The 18,812-nt window shown below is 45.2% G+C and overlaps 1 protein-coding gene across 1 annotated transcript in view; it reads right to left on the bottom strand.

The window, feature by feature from the left end:
* Positions 1-14,922, bottom strand: part of SNTA1 (syntrophin alpha 1) — a 59,090-nt gene extending 44,168 nt beyond the window's left edge. The window contains exons 1-2 of the mRNA XM_083508145.1: positions 14,458-14,922; positions 10,654-10,839 (exon numbers count right to left, since the gene is read on the bottom strand). Coding sequence (XP_083364271.1) covers positions 10,654-10,839; positions 14,458-14,731 — 460 coding nt within the window. The 5' untranslated portion in view covers positions 14,732-14,922. The remainder of the gene's footprint in view (positions 1-10,653; positions 10,840-14,457) is intronic.
* Positions 14,923-18,812: the final 3,890 nt, after the last annotated feature.

The raw sequence follows: 18,812 nt of genomic DNA, 5'->3' as shown, positions 1-18,812 counted from the left end.
AAAACCAATCGCTAGATAAATCCATTTTTATGGGGATTTGCTCCAAATGGCATACTTCTTTGCCATAACAATGGGTTCAGCATTACAAGAGACGTCCATAGGTTCAGACCAGCCAGCTGCTATTGGGGGGGGGGGCAGGAATGATCCTCAATATTAAGACTGATTTCCTCCATCCCACATTGCCTTCTTATTTAGGCATATTGAATGGTTCTGATAATTAAGCTGATTACAGTGGTGCCCCACAAGACGAATGCCTCGCAAGACGAAAACTCGCTAGACGAAAGAGTTTTCCGTTTTGGAGGTGGTTCGCAAAACAAATTTCCTATGGGCTTGCTTCGCAAGACGACAATGTCTTGCGAATTCCTGCTGGTTCCCCCCCCCTTTTTCTAAGCCACTAAGCCGCTTATCAGCTGATCCGATCAGCAGATGAGCCGCTAAAAGCCGCTAATAGCGCTAATCCGTCAATGGGCTTGCTTCGCAAGACGACGAAAAAACCGCTAGACGAAGAGAATCACAGAACGGATTCTTTTCGTCTTGCGAGGCACCACTGTACATATAAATTACCAAGATATCAATAGGGGTGGCTCTGGAGATAATACAAGTCTTAACACAGAAAACAGGCTCTCATAAAGAACATCAATTGAACTGCTTCGGATACCTCCCAGGATGGAAATTAAGCATTTAATATCACTCTATATAGTAAACTGATCAGGACAAAAAGCAAATGGAGGCACAGTCATTGTGTCCCAAAAGTATGTCTGCAAGCTGATCTTTGGGTGATGGCAAACTTTAATCAATGAGAAGAAGAGTTAACGGCATACTTGTGCATGACCTGAAGCTACTTTGGTACTGGTGTGTTACTGGTGTGCTGCTTTATTATTATGAAATTGCAACTTAACAACAAATCATTGTTCCTTTTTTCTATTGATTTATTGCATTTATATATCCCATCCTCAAGTTGCTCAGAGTAGTTTATGTGGTTCTTCCCCTCCCAATTCATCTTCACAACAAGCCAGTGATGTGAGTTAGGCTAAGATGTGTTGACTGGATTCCTTTGGGAGGAAGAGTAGGATATAAATGGTCTATCTATCTCTAACAGTGTGTTTAACCTTGTATAGTAAAGTCCTTATCTTTTTATTTCTGACATAATTTAAGAACGGATCAGGGAAAATCTGGATATTAACATACCTTAACTTTATTAGTTTAACTTTTTTTTAACATGCTCTAGTGATGTGTAAGGGACGCGGGTGGCGCTGTGGGTAAAAGCCTCAGCGCCTAGGGCTTGCCGATCGAAAGGTCGGCGATTCGAATCCCCGCTGCGGGGTGCGCTCCCGTTGTTCGGTCCCAGCGCCTGCCAACCTAGCAGTTCGAAAGCACCCTCGGGTGCAAGTAGATAAATAGGGACCGCTTACTAGCGGGAAGGTAAACGGCGTTTCCGTGTGCGGCTCTGGCTCACCAGAGCAGCGATGTCACGCTGGCCACGTGACCCGGAAGTGTCTCCGGACAGCGCTGGCCCCCGGCCTCTTGAGTGAGATGGGCGCACAACCCTAGAGTCTGTCAAGACTGGCCCGTACGGGCAGGGGTACCTTTACCTTTACCTTTTTTAGTGATGTGTAGGTGTCTGGCTACTCAATTCAGACCTCATACCAAACCTGAGATTGCACTAGCCATTGTTCAGGATGCAAACGACAGTCCCAGTTTCCAAGAATACAAGAGGGAAATCATGGGTTAGCACTGCTTATCTGGTTTAGTTTCCCCTCCTCTCAGCATTCTGCTTCATAAGTCCCAAAAAACCCGCTCCTATATCCACGAGGCTGCAGCCTCCAGAGAAAGAATGATCGCTGTAGTTCATCAGTTCAAACATTATGCCAAGCCACAGGCAGAACAAATAATAGTTTCCAATTCGGATTTGCTGGCTGAGCTCACACTGTGGTTTTATCAATTCAAACAAAACGCTACTAGAGTATAGCTCAGCCTCCTCAGCCATGGCTGGATGCAATGCCTGAACTGAGCTGATGCGTGACCGAGGGTTGTCAAGGCTTCAGCCTAGATCTTCCTCTTTTATATTTAGGAGTGTTGGCAAACATTACTGAATACTCGTGAAGCACCTGGAAACAGCCGATAGCTGAAGAGTACCAGACTTTAGAACCATTTGAAATCAATTTCCTGCTTTGTGTATGTGTGTGTGCGCCCCCACTGGCACCTGTCTCTAGCATCCAACCCTGTGGTGAAGCAAATGTTATTACACACACAACTGAATGGAAATGATGAGTAAAGGACACATCATTGTACAGCTGTGTGCTGTGGTCAGATGCTGCAAGAATCAATATGCCCATGGTGACAAATTTGTGGAAGCTAAGACTACTGATGGCTACTAGTCACAATACATAGTACTGCCAGGATCAGAGGCGGTATGACTCATAATAGCCATTGCATTAACAGGAAAGTGCCCATTTCCTCTTGGTGGGCTTCCCAGAAGCATCTGCTTGGTCCCTCTAGGAACAGAATCCCGGATCAGATGGTCCTTCCATCTCTTCTTAATGGTCTTCTGATAAACTACTCCAGGCTGTTGTTAACCAGCCCAAAGGCAGCCCAGTCTTTAGCTAGGTGGGAGGCTTGACGCCATTTACTGCCATCCTGGATTGTCCAATCTGCAACCCCCGCAGCTGTTTATTTCTTTTTCCCATCCAAGCTCTCTAACTTACTTTCCCTCGTCTTCCTTTTGTTACCAATCTCTTCTCTGGTGGGATCTTTCAAGGACTATACACAGGTCAGTCATGCAAAAACTGCACAGCTGGAACTATTTGAGATGGAGAAGGCTGTTGCTGAGCTTAAGTCTTCAGCCAGAGAGGCGTGCCAAGTAAACACGTAAAAAATAAAACACACACACACACAGCTTTATGCAACACCTAAGAATGTAACAGCCTGTGATAGCAGGAGATCAGATGGGCTTTTCACATTTTTAAGTTGATACAACTGTTTCATAACTGAGTGTTTCCAAAAGACAACTAAAGGCAAAATGGAAGAGTTTCCTCCCTAACACCACAGCCTATTGAATGTGTGGTCACTTTACAGCATTCATTTTACTGTGCTGGGCTTGAGGTATCATACCTATCGTGTATAATTTGTGGCACAGCTACTAGACACCACCAACTAAGGGAATAGGTGAACTGCAAAAGACCACAGTTACATTCAGCTTAGGCTCTCCTTCCTTATGCCATAACTAGGGATGCAACACTTAGGGATGAGGGCATGTGTCCAATTATATCTCCTATGGGATAACTGTGCAATGTACACACACACTGGCTCTGACTAATGGGCATACTGATAGCAAGAAATTTGCTGCAGTGGTTGGTTGGGTTGGCAAGAAAATTGTGGTGTTAAGACTGCAAATACCCTTTCAACTGAGCCAGGATTCTTCCTGACCCCATACATGAAATCATATGTGTACGGCAGGTATCCTGGCGGACAAAATGTGGAGGTCTGGCATGCCAGAGGTTCCTCACTCCCTGTGCTGACAATACTGAGCTAGATTGGCTGTGGTCTTACTCAGTATAAAGCAGCTTTCTAGGTTCACGACGTTTTTAGCCATTTAGGACAAGCCCTCCTACAAGCCTCCTGGACAGCTCAGTCAGTAAAGCATGAGACACTTAATCTCAAGTTTGTGGGTTCAAGCCCCACATTGGGCAAAAGATTTCTGCCTTGCAAGGTGGTCAGACTGGATGACCCTTGTGGTCCCTTCCAACTCTACAATTCTATTTAAGTGGCCAAATCTCTTCTACTTTACTTTCGGATCAGAAACTTGGGGCTTTTTTTTAAAGTTGGTTTTTCTTTTTGCCTAAGAAATAAAAGAGAAACAAAGAAAGTGTTGTACCCAGCTAGCAGCTTGACGAAGCAATGCTTGCAAGGTCCGAAAGAAAGGGGTTTTGTGTTTCCCTTTAGGTTATAAAACTCAATGAGATCGGCAGGGCAGAGCAGCACATTCCACAAAGCTATGTGTGGTTCTGTGGGCTTTGGGGAAAGAAGAAGCAAAAACAAGGGAGGAGGGGAAACGCAGCTAATCAGCTGAAACGGCTGAGCACAGCTAAAATCAGCTTGGACTCAGCAGAGACTGGAAAGTGGAGAGGGGTGGGGAGGGGAATAACTTACAAACTGGAGAATGGGAGAAATAGACAGGAGGGTCTAGCAAAGACCCAGAATGTATACAGATCTCTTTAGGAAGGGTGATGAGCAGCCAAGGTAACTGTTAGGGATGCACAAACAGCTCCATGTCCAGCTTTAAAATGGTCAAGGTTTTTGAGCCAGCATTGCTTGCAAACACTTCTGCAAATAGTTGAAATGGATGCCCAAGGGGATTAAAAACCACAAGTGTCCCTCACAAATTAAGGCCTGGTTCTGAGAAAACAGCAGTTGCTGCAGGGAACCACCATGTGAGGTGGACCTTAGGGCATGATGATCCCTTGGGGTGCATAGGATTTCGCCCACCCACTAGCAGTACCCCTTGCCCCAACACAAACTGGTGGAGATATCAGGGGTAGTCAACGTGGTGCCCTCCAGGTGTTCACCAGCTTCCGAAAACTCCCATCAGCCCCAGCCAATATGGACAATGGTCAGGAATGATGGGAGCAGCATTCCATCGATATCTGGTTCCCCATCGTCAGCTTAATTTATATGCAGATTTAACTGGGCAACTGATTAATTACGCAACAGCCTGTCTGTTTTGCAGATGTGTGACTGAAAAGGAGGCTGGGGGGGGGGCTCAGAAATGGATTCCACTTAAAAAAGATATTTCAGCTGTAAGATTTCTGAGACTTACTTGAGGTATTTCACCCTGGAGAACACTCACAAAGTTACCAGTAAAATAAATGCAACGTGGCAAACAATTGCATGTAGGTGTGGTCTTATTAACTAACATGATGTGCAAATAATGTTAACTACATGCAACAAGATTATGCCAACTAACTGATATCTTCCCAGTAGTTCAATATAATTTTTTGAAGCAGGGCAAAGTGACCACTACCAGTATGGTACTGTTGAATGAAACCTATCACACCTTCCCAGCTGCCTCCCAGACTTAAGTTTCCTTTCAGCAAAAGAACCCTGGATACATAAAACATTTTTTTTTTTTTACTATTTGCTATTATATAACATTTTTAGAAGTTTATTTGTTCAACCACAAACCTGACATAAATGTACATTAAATGAAACAAATAAGAAAGTGTTTGGGAGAGCCACAACCACGCAACGCAATATACAATAAAGAATGTGTTGTGATTTCCTCAAAGCCCGTGTAAAAGCAGACCCTTTCGGAGCAACCTCTTGCTTGTTAAGTGGAAACAGAAAGATCAATTTCCTGCAAATTGCCCCTTCTAGTCCTCGCGCGCTCTGTTTCAAGACAACAAAATAAACAAAACACAGCAAGTTCTTAGTTCTCCACCCACCTCCTGGAACATTATGAGATCTTCACACTAACACCCCAGGGAGCACCAAAAATGTGTAAGTCAGAAATAGCCAACGTGGTGCCTTCCAGTTGTTGAAATCTGACTTCCATAACTTATGACCACTGGCCATGCTAGCTGGACATGATAGGAGCTGAACAACAGCTAGGGAGCATCATGTCGCCCTGCCAGAACAAATTCCACCAAGTCCTGCATCCTGTTCTCTCAAGTCCCTGGACATTCATCAGTTGCCTATTCATCATAATCAAAGTGGACAGTGCCATGGAAGAAGGGGATCTATGCCTGGTGGTTTGTGATAGGAGAAGGACCTGTTTTAGATACTTGTCAAGATATTCACAGGCAGAGACAGATTGCTTTGTCGAATGCCTCCAAGTACTGTTAGGTATACATGACATCTCAAATTAAAAGGTTCTATTGATGGAAATGGGATTAGCAGTGTGTGTCTTATTTTTGTCCTGTTCACCCTTCCTTCAAGAAGTTCAGGATGTGGCACGCTGTGTTCCCTGTTCTCACACACCGTTTTATCCCTCCCGGTGAGCTTGAAATGTAAGGGCAAGGCCAAGGGAGAAACCTTGGGCGAGGGAGACACACAAGGAGCTACAAGGCCAAACAAGGACTGGAGCCCCAGGGGTGATGCCAGCAAAACTCTACCCAGAATAGACCCAGTGAATTTAGTGGACCTTAATTAGTCACGCCCATTAATTTCAGTGGGTGTCCTCTGCGTAGGACCAACATTGGAAACAGCCCAATGGGCTGGATTCAAGGACTTGCACTAGTACAATGGGGCTTTCTCCCCCTCTCACCCCCCTGCATGCACCCCAAATTGGCTCTGGAAGGAATCAGAGGACTCCCCCCCACCGAGAACAGCGTGCAGGGAGAGGAGATGGGGAGGATTCCCTCTGGCAAGCTGAAATTCTTCCCAGTCTCTCTCTTCTGACATTAAATTTCCTTTTTTCTTGGGCAACAAAGAATCACATCCCAGCTTAGCAGGAAATCCATTGAATGACCACTCCCCCCCCCCTTTTTAAATATTTAGAGGTATAAGCAAACAAGCACCACACAGCATTACAAAGAAAACCAATAATTGCTAAGCAATTCTGGTCACCATATCAACAATAAACTAGTCACCTAAATGTAAGGAATACTAATAAAAGGAATAGAGGATTCTGAATTGAGAATTTTTAAATTATACCATTCAGCATTAGATCAAAACCAAAAAAAATGTCTAAATATTGAGAGCTGTTATGGCAAGCAACACGATCCTTTAAGTTAGAAAAAGACTTTCCCCTCTCTCTACAAACCTTATGGTGGAAATGAACTAATTGCAACTCAAGGGTTGACCTACTGAAACGAACAAACCTAAGTTTGCCATGTCCATTGACTTCAGTGGGTCTCCCCTTGAGTAGGACGAGTACCAAAGACCACCCTAAAGCTATACACGATGGAAAGTTGGCTTTTCAAAAACATGGTTTGAAGCTGACCACAATTTCTAAACCTCAGGTCCACAACTGTAGGGGCAGCAACGATGAGTGAGCCAACTATTCTATATCATCCTTCCCCAATCTAGTGTCCATTAATTGTTTGGTCTACAACTCACATCAGACCCATCTAGTAGAGATAAGAACATAAGAAGAGCCCCACAGGATCAGGCCAATGGACCATCTAGTCCAGCATCATCTTCTCACAGTGGCCAACCAGATGCCTATGGGAAGCCTGCAAGTGGGACTTGAAGGAAATGACACTCTCCTCTCCTGTGATTTCCAGCTACTGGTATTCAGAAGCATATTGCCTCTGGCACTGGAGGCAGAACATCACTATGACATTTAGTAGCCACAGGTAGCCTTATCCTCCATGAAAAGCCAGTGTGGTGCAGTGGCTAGTGTGTCAGACTGGGACCTGGGAGACCAGGGTTCAAACCCACACTGGGCCATGAAGCTCACAGGGTGATTTGGGGCCTGTCACTGCCTCTTAGCCTAACCTGCCTTGCAGGGTTGATGAGGGGATTAAATGAGGAGGAGGGAAACCATGTTTTCCGCCTTGACCTCCTTGGAGGAAAGGTGGCATATAAATGCAACAAACAAATAAATACAGTGGTACCTCAGGTTACATACGTTTCAGGTTACATGCGCTTCAGGTTACAGACTCCGCTAACCCAGAAATAGTACCTCAGGTTAAGAACTTTGCTTCAGGATGAGAAGAGAAATCGTGCTCTAGCGGCGCGGCGGCAGCGGGAGGCCCCATTAGCTAAAGTGGTGCTTCAAGTTAAGAACTGTTTCAGGTTAAGAACGGACCTCAGGAAATAATTAAGTACTTAACCCAAGGTACCACTGTAACGTCTGTAAAGATCGTCATTCTTCAGAATGCTTGTGCTTCCCTTGTTTGATTGCATTCAGGCTTTTCATAGACTTTTCTCAGATATCTGACAACTAAACAAAGGTCTGGATATTATGGCTAAGCCAAACTATGGTTTAGTGCAAGCATGCAAGTGTGGGGGTTAAATAGGGAGGAGGTTGTGGCCGCCCCTTGATTGTTGTTCTGTTGCTGCATCTAACTGAACTAAGCCAGGGTTTGGCTTATCGTATTGTCTGACCGTAGGCTTGTGGTTTAGCTCTCTCTATACTAGCCACAAGTAACAAGTCAAAGCATGAACCTTAGTTACAGCTTGTGGCCAGCATGGAGAGAGCTAAACCACAAGCCCAGGTTCAGACAACATGCCATGCCAAACTATAGCTTAGCTCAGCTTGGCGCAGCAATGAAACAACCAAGGAATGTTTGTGCTAAGTCATGGTTTGGCTCAGTGTGACAGGCGAACCAGGCCAAAATTTATTTCAAGTGATAAATAAAAGGAAGGGCATGTGCAATACACAAGGAGGGGAGAGGGAAAAGGCAGCAGACCCATATATTTGAGCCAGTGAGTTCATTTTTCAGATATTTGCAACTGTTTGTGGCAATTCACATCTCCGCTGAACATGATCTATAACCTGTTTGGGTTTCCTTAGGTAACAAGAGGACTTTGCAGAAATGAAGCCAATACCAGACTTATCCTCCTGGTCGATAGGAAAGACAGAGTAATACATCTGGAAAAACCACATACTCAGAAGGGTCTCTCCTTCACCTCTTTACTGTTATAGATTACAGATTCTCCAATCAATAAAACTCCAGATGTCCAGAACAGAGACGCTACAATATATTTTTTCATTACCGGACACTCAAACCCCATCAAGTTACTAACTAGAAGATTAATCTTCTGATTACTTCAAAGCTCTGAACAGCAGCCAAGACCCTGATTTTCAATATGTTTCTACATAAAGGTAATCTCGGTTCTACTTGGGATCTTGTCCTGCCTTCAAAGAGATAGAAGCGCCTTACTGTAGCCATTCACTCCTCTTAGGACAACCAGCTACGCTAATCTACAATGATTTGTACTGTTACAGAGCTAGAGAGCGGCATCAGGATTCAAACCCTCACTAAAATGAGACGAGAAATACATATCTGCTGTCGTCAAGTGAGTCCAGAGCTAAATCTGGATTTCGGCAGTTAACAAAGGCTGCACCTCAAGTTGGCTTAAGAGACATAGCCTAGAGTTGCACTTTTTCCTCACAAAGATGTTGAGTCGGCAGATTTTTGTTGTAGGGAATGAAGGGCGGGGAGAGAATCACAGAGCAAGCACCTGCAATTAATCTGTTAAGGGAGATAAAGGCACCAAGTTCTAGTGTGAGCAGATAGGCTGGCACATTCGTGTGTTTTTATCTGGGATCAGTATGCCAATCTGCAGGCAGATTAGGTCTGTTCCTAAGGCTCCTGGCAAGCTGCCAGTGAAGACTATTCTCCCGGGTGCCTCTGTGTTCCAACACAGCTGGTATCTCTGCAAAGCATATTGGCATAGCCAGGAAAGGAGCCACAGTATAGGACAGGAGTGGGAAACTTCAGGACTGGGGACCAGGCGCATTTCTGCAGGAGTCTCCATCCAGGCCTTGGGATTCTGCCCCTCTCACCAGCCATGTTCAGGTGCTTCTACCTGGCTGGAATACAGTGGCAACTTGGTTCTCAAATGCCTTGGTTCCCAAACACCAAAAACCCGGAAGTGTTCCAGTTTTCAAAAGTTTTTCAGAAGCCAAACATCTTATTTGGCTGTTGGCTTTTGTTTCCTGGGCGCCTGCACCAATCAGAAGCCGCACCTTGGTTTTTGAACATTTCAGAAGTCAAACAGACTTCTGGAATGGGTTAAGTTTGAGAACCAAGGTACCACTGTATCTGGAGCTTTGGTTTTTGCTATTTATTTTGCGTTTTTGTTTTTGAGGCTTTTTCGGTTAATTTGTTTTTGTGACTGTGTGGAACCCAGTTCAGCTACTGACTGATTGATTGTGTGACTTCAGAAATGTATAAAAGCCCCCCATCCAAACAATGACTATTACCAGTGCTGGTAAGAAAAAATAATATATTTTTTTATATAATCTGCAATACTGTCTTATTTATTTGATAGTACAGTACATCAATTATTGCTTTCATTTTATGGATCCATGGTCTCGTTAGATAGTAAAATCCATGTTAAATTGCTGTTTTAGGGGTTGTTTTTAAAACTCTGGAACGGATTAATCCATTTTGCATTACTTTCTATGGGAAAGTTGGTTTTGGAAGAGACTTCTGGAACGGGTTAAGTTTAAGAACCAAGGTACCACTGTATGTTACTGAATGGGGAAAAATGCCTCTTGAATGTCTGGGTGGAGAGATGTGTGGCAGTGTGTACAGAAAGCTCAGACTTTTCCTTAGCTGAAATACAGACTCCTGTTCAAAGGTTCAAAAGTCACATCCATTGCTCTGCATCCTTTCTGCCTTTGGAATATGGACCCCAGACACTTGTCAACAAGTGAATGTGGCCCTCGGGCTGAAAGAGATTCCCCATTCCTGGCACAGAACAGAAATGTGCTAGCGTGATTGCAAGTAGTATAGAGGACTTGTTTTGCTCCAGCATTCTGTCAATTTAAACTAACTTAAAATATTGGTCACCACCACACATGCTCCACTTCTGGGTTGGCCCTTGCTTCAGTGAACCTGGGGAGCATCACTGGGAAGATTATTCACCTGTGCACTGCACAGAAACAGAGTGAACCAAGGATCCTGTTAGTAAAAGTTCAGAAGTGAAAAGGGCAGGGATCCTCAACATCTCAGCCCATCCGCAATACAGCCTGCTTACCTTCCAAGACCACTTCCTTGCCAGTCTTCTTCAGTGCTTGCACTGCCTCATCATGTGTCGCATCAGAGAGGTCACCACCGTTGACTGAAAGGATGGCATCTCCTACAAACAGGGCCTCCGTCTGATCTGCAGCCAGCCCCTTAAAAATCTTGGAAATCAGAATGGGCATTTTGTTTTCCCGGCCACCTTGAAGTAAAAGCAGAAAAAGGAAAACAAGTCAGGTGTTGCATTTCAAAGAATATGAAGATGAGGAGTGGAGACCCTATGCATTCCCCATCATCCCTAACCATTGGCCATTCTAGCTGGGGCTGATGGGAGCCCAGCAACATCCAGAATGCCACAGGTTCCCAGTCCTGCTGTAGAAAGGAGCAACACTTGGCTTAACAAAATATTCAGTGTGCAAGGCTTCCATACCCCCAACTGGTACACTAGTAAAAGGAAAGAAGAGAGATGTTACCCGTGCGGTTTTTTGCTTCATTTTAAGATATGCCATATTGCACAGTATTTTATAAGATTATCACTCTAGACTGTGCCCCATGGACCAATTCTACAATTATATTACTTTGTTTATAGATCAAAGGATCAGCAACAGCTGCATACAGGTAACCTGTAGTTCGCAGCAATCAAATGTACCAAGCTATGGGCAACATATAAATGAATTATGAATTTATTCCAAAGATTTATATGCCAAAATATCCCATCTCCTAAGACATTAGGGGCCAATGAATCAACACTAACAGCCACTAGCTTCAGTGGAAAAAATGCTGATTTTTATTTGCAATTAAAAAAAACACCACATTTTAAAAGTTTCAAATTATTTGAAGAGTGTCCTGTGGACATGAAGCTCAAGAATAATGCACTTGAATATTGCTCAGAGTCACTACCCTGTGCCAGCTAAACAGAATAGTAGCTCTTTAAGAGCAGGGTGGAAAACCTGTGGCTCTTCAGCTGTTGCTGGACTCTGACTATGCTGCATCCAATAATATCTGAAGGAACACAAGCTTTGAGTCAATGATCAAACTCCAGTAGTCAAGGTTATTACATGTTTTGAATGTACCCTCATTTTGAAAAGCAAAAAAACTCCCCTCAGACAGAAAGATAGCATGCTAATTTTACATGCATAATGTAATTTAACAATGGGGTCCACAAGTTAATTTAAAGGATATAAATGCATGTCTAAATTTTACACGAATACTGTATTTTAGCTTTTAATTGAAAGGATCAACATAATGTGAGGACACCTGTGCTTAAGCAACCACACTGCCAAGAAATCTAGATTAGTAAATCTCATGCAGTCATGAAGTTCAACCTACACGATCTTCAAGTCATTTAATGCTGCTAAATGGATTTCAGAGCAGCAGCTGCATTCATTGGTTGCAACAAAAACAAAATGCATTGTTGCACCTTAAAGAGAAACAGATATACTGCAGCATATAAATTTTTGAGATTGGAGCCTAGTTCATCAGATGCATAAGTCTGAATAATGTCGGCTCCTCCACCTTACACTGCTACTTAAAGGCCAAATAAAAATGTTACTAATGGATGTAGTCATAAATCTCCTTCTTATATAATTGCCATTGCAGGAAAAAACCGGAGGGTCCTGAATCTTCAAGTTTATGCCCCCATGGATCTCCCATTACTCATGGAATTGTCTATCATGCTAATTTCCTTTGTTACATCTTTGGCACTTTTGACAAGTGATACTTGAATTTTTGACATTTATAATTCCAGTGACTGGAATGCATATTTGATTTGTAAAAGTGTCCCTGTCCTGCTTTCTAGACCTACAAGAAATGAACTCCCTAGACTAAAAAGTATGTGAGAACATGGCCTACTTTTCTGATGCAAAAGTATGCTTCCATCTAGCCCAACTGCAGGAGTGCATTCTACCAGTAAAAACACAACTAAGAAATAAAGAATGTACATGGCAAATGTCTGAGTTTCTAGATCTCTCTGCAGTTTCAATTTTCACGCCATCATTTATCATACAAGAGGTTTTCCAGGATCTAGCCTTACCTGTTTGACGGTGCAATCCTGTACACATCTACTTAAGAGTTAAGCCCCACTGAGATACAATGGGACATAGTCCAAAGTAAGGGTGTTCACATTTGCAGCCCAAATCCTTATTAGAGGCTAGGGTTGACAAGGCAGCTGTATGTGATGGAGGACAAAGCTTTGCATCAACTCACACGGCACATGTAGTCAGTTATGCTAAAAATGCCGCCAGAACTAACTTCAGGCCTCCCAGAATTCCCACTTGCGTGGCATTTCTAGGGTTGCAGAGAACACTACCCAGTTCTTAAGGTGGAGTAGGGGACCCTCTGGCTAGATGTTATTAGATTCCTAACTAATAACTAGTGAGAGAATATTGCATAAACAAAGCTGAGCTTGTGTAGTTGCGAGTAAGTAGTGGACAGTTTGCTTAGTATTATCAGACAACTGACCTCTTCCATTTGATGGGACTGTTCATAATGTGTCTGTAAAGCACACACATGGGTGTTGAAAGTTTCTGAAGCCAAAGTGCACACCTGAGCACTGAGCAGTCCCATTACTAGAAAGTTGGGATTTTATACAGCCACAAAGTTAATCTACACGGTTTTCAGGCCATTCAGGCTGCAATCCTATACGCACTTACCTGGGAGTAAGTCCCAGTAAGCATAACAGAACTTACTTCTTGGTAAACATGTATAAGACTGCACTGCCAGGGTCACTTCACACCCAAAGTTTTTTTTACCCTACATGTAAATCATCTCTGCGTGGGAACTGATCATCCTATGAAGTGGCTCTTCAGATATGACATAAAATTCAGTACTAAGTGGCTGAGATTCAAAGCTCAGTTGTCAGCCAAGTCAATTTTTGTTGCTTATATGGTCAAAGGCCTTTGCAGTACTGATGTCTTGTAAATCTAATCAATTGGTTGTCTCCAACTGTGTTTTACACAGAGTAGCCTCATTGAAATTAACACAAATGTTCATCAATTTCAACAGATCTGCTCTGAGCAGGAGTAACACTGAATACAATTCTGTTTGCATTCTGCAACAATCTAAATTGAGAAGAAACATTTGTGTTGATACTATGTTGTGTTGATTACAATGTTGCTACTGATTGTATCAGGATCAGATAGCTATGTTGGTCCAGCAGACTACAAATTCACAGGGTCTTATTTTTTTTAAGTCACTTATTAATTAACCAGCGTTCCCAATGAAGCATGCAAACTCTGAGCAACACAGAATGCCTTCTCCACTTGGTTATGCAATAAAATTCTTAGAAAACGTTCAGTTAGCACGTTCGTGAGATGCCTAGATTGGACCTACAGGAAGAATGCAAGACTCCTCGAGGTCCCTACCACCACGTTCCCAACTTCAACACTGTTCCAATTCCTTCGGGGCAGCTAAGCAGCTCCCGAAGCGGTTGCAATTAATACCTCGCGCTTCACCAGAACTGAAATGGAGACTTCCCCCAGAAGCTTATGCGCCCCAGTCCCTCGGAGCTTTTTTCCTTTTAAACTGACTTCGAAGGACATGTTTGCAAGAGCCCCGAAGTGGCGAACACACGGCTCAAGTTTGCCCAGTGTCATCTCCGCCACCGCAGGGGCAAGGCGATTGCCGAGTGCCCAAAAATAGCCACTCCCGCAGCTGGCGGAGGCAAACTCGGCTCTGGAGAGATATGCAGGTTCGTTCCCAAGTCTGTCCGGGCGCCCGGGGCGCACAGCAGGTTGAGAGCGAGAAAAGAGCGAAACTGCTCAAACTGGCGAGCCCCTGGGTCCTCTGGCTCTTGCCCCCCGTCCCGTCCCTCGCCCCTGACCTTTGATACTGATGCCGAGCCCTCCGACGTCCTGCTTGACGATCCGCACGGTGCGCTTGATGTTGGCGAGGGAGTCCGGGACAGGGGCGCCCGGCTCGCCGCCATTCAGCTGCACGGGGCTGGGCGGCGGCTGCAGCGGCTCGTCGGCGCCCTTGCTGCTGGGGCTGACGCTCAAGAAGTCGTCGGAAAGGGTGACGAGCACCCGCAGCCACTGCTCGCCCGGCGCCCGCAGCTCCAGCAAGCCGCTCTTGGGAGCTCTCCGGCCGGCCGCCATCTTCAGCGCATTCCTCGGCTAGCCGCCGCTACTGCGCCGCCGCCTCCGCCGCCTGCCTGCCTGCCTGCCTGCCTGGAGTGGAGCCGGGACGCGCAGCGAGAAGCCACCGGCCGGGCGGACGGGCAGCCGAGCGAGCAGCCACCGCCCGCCGCTGCCCCGCCCCCGGAGCCGCCCCCGGACCCTCCTCTCCAAGCCCGGGAGGGGGGAGGGACCCGCCGGCACATGGCCCATCGGCGCTTGTCTGGCGACGCCCCGTCTGGAGAAACACCCCAGACTCATTTCGCGCAGGCCCGGAAGCCGCCCTGACCGAAGGAGAAGGCATAGAGAGAGGGCGTCTCGGAAAACTGCCCCCGATCCAGACCTGACCGTCCGCCGCACGCTTTCTCAGGCCACCCGGATATAACGGGCATCAGCTGCAATTCAGGCTCCGCTGCTGCCCAGGGAACCGCCACATTAGGGTTTTCGGATCAGTGCGGAGCCCTAAATGGAGCAGCGCTGGCCCTTTGAAATATGTGGCTAAATCTAAGGGATTTAACCTTAGCTCTAGCATCTAACCTTAAGAGCCTTTAAGACTGGAATCTACAATCACCTGACTGCACCACTGTGCAGGGCCCCAGCATTGTAGCTGCCTGGTAGGATGAAATTCAGCAGGTAACATCTCCCCCAGTTTTGCATTTCCATGTGGGGAAAGGCTTTACCTGTTGATTTTTGTTTATTTATTTTTAAAGGCATGCTGGTGAGGGTTCCTCCAGATAACTAATTTATTCTGTAAGTGTCCTGATTTGTTTGCACAAAGCATATGCGGAGGTTAGATTATATTTTAAGCGTTCAATCTGATTTGTGTGGTGTTTATACGACTTCGCGTTAAACCTTCATGCTACACTTTTCCATGCATTTCCTGTTTTTTTCTTCTTCTGGTTTTTTTTTCTTCCTAAAGCAGACTTATTGTACCACAGTTACAGATAGGTAGCCGTGTTGGTCTGCCATAGTCAAAATAAAAAAATTCCTTCCAGTAGCACCTTAAAGACCAACTAAGTTAGTTCTTGGTATGAGCTTTCGTGTGCATGCACACTTCTGAAGAAGTGTATCTGAAGAAGTGTGCATGCACACGAAAGCTCATACCAAGAACTAACTTAGTTGGTCTTTAAGGTGCTACTGGAAGGATTTTTTTTATTTTGTACCACAGTGGCAGCTTTAAATCCACTTTAATTGTGCAAAGCAACATTTCCCAGTGCGAACTTGAATCCCTCTCATGCTAGCCTTTCAGAGACGCCCTGTTACTCTGGCAGAACAGAGCACCTCCTAAGCAGAGGGAGATCACTGTTGGCACACTTTGTGTTGCCTTCCTTTGCTATACTGCTGCAGGCAGAAGCCTGTCTCTTTCAACATTTGTCAGATGAAAATAGGCACACTTGTTTTACATTACTAACCACAAGAGCAGCTTTCCACTGTGCCAAAGCCAAGTGTCAAGTGCAAGTGATTTCAGTCAGGTCCCATGGCTGACGCACCCTACTGAAGAATTTTTCTGCTTCAGAATATACTTTCCCCTACCATCTAAAAGGGACATGGGTGGCGCTGTGGGTTAAACCACAGAGCCTAGGACTTGCCGATCAGAAGGTTGGTGGTTCAAATCCCCACGACGGGGTGAACTCCTGTTGCTCAGTCCCTGCTCCTGCCAACCTAGCAGTTCAAAAGCATGTCAAAGTGCAAGTAGATAAATAGGTACTGCTCCGGCAGGAAGGTAAACGGTGTTTCCGTGCGGTGCTCTGGTTCACCAGAAGCGGCTTAGTCATGCTGGCCACATGACCCGAAAGCTGTACGCTGGCTCCCTCGGCCAATAAAGTGAGATGAGTGCCACAACCCCAGAGTCGGCCATGACTAGACCTAATGGTCAGGGGTCCCTTTGCCTTTACCTTACCATCTAAAAAATAACAGTGATAGGGGGCAAAGTACATCAGAAACATCTGAGAGCCATTGTTGTGGCCACACTCCTTCTCCATAGACCACACCTCTCACCGCTCCTGTTTCCACGCTGAGTGTTTTTGCCTGCTTGACATATATCCTTCAACTCTTGGGATGCTTTGTGCTTGCCTGGATGGAGAATAGAGAGAGGGATGTGTAGAACAGTGTTTTTCAACCACTGTTCCGCGGCACACTAGTGTGCCACGAGATGTTGCCTGCTGTGCCGTGGGAAAAATTGAAAAATTCGAAAGTCAAATTTTCGCCCACTAGGCGGGCGCCGGACTGTGTCCACCCTATTTTCCATCCATCCTGGGTGGGGATCAGATCGGATGGGATCGGATGAGAGCGGACAGGCGGTCCGCTCTCATCCGATTCCCCATAGAGAGCAGCGGGGCTCTGACATCTCCCTCTCCGCACACAGTGGTGGTGTGCCTCGTGATTTTTTTTCATGAAACAAGTGTGCCTTTGCCCAAAAAAGGTTGAAAAACACTGGTGTAGAAACCAGCCTACCAAACAAAGGTGGAGTTAACATGCATTTATCTGCCCAGTCTTGCCCAGCCCCCATTGGCATATGGCCCTTGAAAGGTTGCCCAGAAAGGATTGTGGCCCTCAGGCTGATAATGATTCTCCGGTCCTGTCATTAGTTCACAATATTGTGATAACAAAGGCAGGGGGAAACGCTGCTTTGAGCTCCTTCGAGGTGGATGAAAAAAATGCAGTCTTGTAAGACATTGGTTTTGTTTCTAACTTACCACAAACTGATAACGTTCTTTAGCATGCTGTACACATTGAGTTTGAAGGCTCGGTACGTGCTAGTAATGTTTAGTAAGAAAGATGGCATCATATGGAAAAATGTGATGCACTGTGTTAGGTTCACATTCAGGATACATCCACAACTGGTGCTCTTTAGGCTCTGTGAGAGGCTGTATGCACTGTCAGGAGAAAGCTTCCCTACAGCAGAAAAAAAGAGGCAAGACTCAGAGGTGCCAGAATATATGAGGAAGTTCAGTAATTCCTGACCTGTTTCCATGGAAACTTGCCTTAGGGGCAGAAAAGCACTGCTTTCATTGGTATATTCTAACAGGACAACTTATAGTGTAAGATCATTTTCTCCCATATATGCCTGCATAGCCCTAGAGCATGAGTAGGCAAACTAAGGCCTGGGGGCCAGATGAGGCCCAATCGCCTTCTAAATCTGGCCCGCAGACAGTCCAGGAATCAGCGTGTTTTTACATGAGTAGAATGTGTGCTTTTATTTAAAATGCACCTCTGCATTATTTGTGGGGCATAGGAATTCATTCATCCCCCCCCAAAAAAATATAGTCTGGCCCCTCTGTCTGAGGGACAGTGGACTGCCCCCCTGCTGAAAAAGTTTGCTAACCCCTTCCCTAGAGAGCCTCACTGGAGGGCTTTCTCCCAAGTCACCCTACCTAATGAAGGGTGACAAGTACGGTAGTTACCAGGGAGAGTGTCTTTTTGGTGATGCCATCCCAGTTATTGAATGTCCTCTCCAGAGAAGCTCACCTGGTGCCCACTCTATGGACTTTCAGATGCCCTGTGAAGACATTCATGTCCCAGGCATTTTAATTACAGTGGATATATTTAACTGGTGCTTTTAGATTCTTGCACCAATTTAGTCCTTTTTCTGGCTTTATGCTTCATAGCAGTTTTAGCTGCTATGTCGTTGTTAGTTTTTTTATCTTATTTTTTGCTGTTATTTAGAATTGGTTTTATTGCTATTATTTGTCTAAACCTTGGGCCACGTTTCATATTTTTAATGGGATTGTAAGCCACCCAGAGAGCTAAGCTATAACAATAAATAAATATGTTTACTACCCACACCAGCAGGTCCCAAGGCAAGTAACAACAATTTAAAATATGGGCAGTTTAGAAATGCAATGGACGAAGAAATAAAAATCTCGCATTGCCATTCCTACTTCAAGAGGCAAAGCGATGCACTCAGGAAAGAGCTTCTGTGGTCCCAGGAGACCATAAGCCCAGGTGCACCATAGGAACTGTGGTGTCTGCAATTTCATCAGCAGAGAGGACCAGTTAGAACATCTGTGTCTTGGGGTAAGGTCCATTAATACTGCACTCCATGTGGGTTCTCCCTGACACT

This window comes from Podarcis liolepis, assembly GCF_965112155.1.
Source record: "Podarcis liolepis genome assembly, chromosome: 6".
Taxonomy (NCBI): domain Eukaryota; kingdom Metazoa; phylum Chordata; class Lepidosauria; order Squamata; family Lacertidae; genus Podarcis; species Podarcis liolepis.
This window is presented reverse-complemented; position numbering and strand designations above follow the sequence as displayed.